We start from the raw sequence: 2,537 nt of genomic DNA, 5'->3' as shown, positions 1-2,537 counted from the left end.
TGCTGCTACAATTGCTTTCCCTGTCCAGAAGGCAAGATTTCCAGCATGAAGGGTAAGAGGGACCATGCATGGAGGACTTTGTGGTGTTTTGTTTTAAAGTGGATAGGCAGAGATGCAGCACATGTTTGGGCCTGCGTGAACACCATACCTCTTGTGTCTCAGAATGTTTCCCATAGGGATTTGTGAGGCATCTGCCCAGTGGTGGGCATGGCTTGGATACCCTGGGCTCCTGGGACTCCCACCCTCTTTGCAATAGCCCAGGCTCCGAGTTACTGGGAAATGTGCCCAACATTTATGGGGCACCTGCCAGGAATTGAGCCCCATGTACTGCACAATCCACATGCTCTCATCCACCAGGAGGTCCTGCCACTTGAGCAGAACTGGTCCTGAAGAAGGCTGGTCATGGAGAGTTTGCAAGCAATGTGGCCCCAGCAACCTCCAGGAAAGTGGCATTCCTCTTCTGGGCCACATACAGCCACCTTCTGGGAAGCTGCAGCTGATGTGGAAGAAGGTTGCTGCTTGCGCAAGTGGGGGTCATGCACAGCTCAACTAGTTTAGTGAAACCAAGCTAAGCACCAAGGGGAAGTTCTGAATTCTTGGAAAAGAACATCAGTGTAGGTTTTAGCTCCTTTGCCACTCCCTTCCTCACAGCTATATAAGCCAGGGGCTTGATTTCCATAATCCACCACCAGCATGGCCTGCCAAATTTAGAAGGCCCTCATTTATTTTTCAGACATGGATGATTGTTCTCAATGTCCAGAAGATCATTATGCAAACCAGAGAAAAGACTCCTGCATTCCAAAGGCTATAACTTTCTTGTCCTATGAGGAACCTTTGGGGGTCATTTTGGCCAGATTTGCTCTTTCTTTTTCTTTTCTCACACTTTTCGTATTTGGAATATTCATCAAGCATCAGGAGACTCCCATAGTCAAAGCCAACAATGGGAATCTCACCTACATACTCCTCATTGCCCTACTGCTCTCCTTTCTTTGTGTTTTCCTGTTTATTGGTCGACCTGACAAGCTGACCTGTCTCTTTCGACAAACTGCTTTTGGCATCATCTTCTCAGTGCCAGTTTCATGTGTGTTGGCCAAAACCGTCATCATGGTCCTGGCATTCATGGCCACCAAGCCAGGGTCCAGGATGAGGAAATGGGTGGGGAAAAGCATGTCAAGCTCCATTGTTTTGTCTTGCTCTCTTATTCAAGCCAGTATTTGTGCTGTGTGGCTCACAACCTCTTCCCCATTCCCAGCTTTTGACATGAATTCAACGGCTGACAAGATAGTCCTGGAATGTAATGAAGGGTCCGTCACCATGTTCTTCTGTGTCCTGGGCTTTATGGGTTTCTTGGCCATTGTCAGCTTTTGTGTGGCTTTCCTAGCCAGGACGTTACCAGATAGTTTTAATGAAGCCAAGTTCATCATCTTCAGCATGTTGGTCTTCTGCAGTGTGTGGGTGTCCTTTGTTCCAACATACCTGAGCGCAAAAGGACCTGCTCCCAAATGCTATATTATTGTGGTGAGGCCTGAACTGAACAACAGACAGCACCTAATGAAAAGAAAGTTTCAATCGTCTGAAGGGTTTACTTTGACCACCCAAACCCTGTCATCTATTGAAGAGACTCATGTACTCCAATGAAACAGGTGGATGGCTGAAGGAGGAGATGCCCTCAGTATGAGGGCCCAGTGTAGAATATTTGGTTTTCGCATGGATTTATTTGTTTATTTATAAAATATGTATGCCGTCCAATTACTAACATCTCTGGATGGCTAGCAGCATAAATGAATTGACGACCCACTCTGGCTGCAATTAATAAAATACAATAATGCAGTTCAATATTAAAACTTACTAAAATAGTGATTAAATAAAATGATCTTAACCTGGTGCTGAGAAACATATAATGATGGCACCAGGTGGACCTCTCTGGGGAGCGCATTCCATAGAGAGGGTGCCACTGAAGAGAAGGCCCTCCTCCGGGTACTCTGTCTCCTAATATATTTCACAGAGGGTTCCCAGAGGAGGGTTTCTGTTGCCAATCTCAGGGGGCAGGAAAGCAATTAGGGAAAAAGGTGTTTCTTTAGGTATCCTGGTCCCAAGCCATTAAAGGCTTTATAGATAATAACCAGCACCTTGAATTGCCAGCACCTTTTCCCAAAATGCTTCATCATTTTAGTGAGGCCTGAGCTAAATAGCAGGCAGAATCTCATGAAAAGAAAGTATTGACGTTCTGAAGGATTGTCTTTAACCACCCAAACTTGTCTCAATGGACACTTCTTGTCAGAAGAAGGACATATGAAGGATCTTTCCTGGTCATTGTGCTGTTGTTAGATTGACCTTTCTTGGGAAGATGCTTTTGTACAAGCAAGCACTTGTTATTTGCCTTCAATTTTATCTGAGAATGGGCTAAATTTAGATTTCTTTATTTTGCTGAATTTTCTTTTCTTTTAAACTATTGTCCTCTCCCATTTTATTTTACCCATGATTGGAAAATTGAGGTCTCAGTTTTTGCATAAATAGGTACCTTTTAAAAATCTATG

At 44.4% G+C, this 2,537-nt stretch overlaps 1 protein-coding gene across 1 annotated transcript; it reads left to right on the top strand.

Annotated features, from left to right (window-relative positions):
- Nucleotides 1–440: 440 nt before the first annotated feature.
- LOC123029748 (vomeronasal type-2 receptor 26-like) lies at nucleotides 441–1,638 on the top strand. The gene has a single exon (XM_044443024.1). The coding sequence runs from the start codon at nucleotides 736–738 to the stop codon at nucleotides 1,636–1,638; it is 903 nt and encodes a 300-aa protein (XP_044298959.1). The 5' UTR covers nucleotides 441–735.
- The last annotated feature ends 899 nt before the right edge of the window (nucleotides 1,639–2,537 follow it).

The sequence above is a fragment of the Varanus komodoensis genome, unplaced genomic scaffold (assembly GCF_004798865.1).
Source record: "Varanus komodoensis strain SLA01 unplaced genomic scaffold, ASM479886v1 scaffold400, whole genome shotgun sequence".
Classification (NCBI taxonomy): domain Eukaryota; kingdom Metazoa; phylum Chordata; class Lepidosauria; order Squamata; family Varanidae; genus Varanus; species Varanus komodoensis.
The sequence above is the reverse complement of the archived record's forward strand: the minus strand, read 5'-3'. Positions and strand labels throughout refer to the sequence as shown.

What these genes read in the sequence shown, in the direction of transcription:
- LOC123029748 (XM_044443024.1), top strand. Translation starts at nt 736, where the DNA reads ATGGATGATTGTTCTCAATGTCCAGAAGATCATTATGCAAACCAGAGA.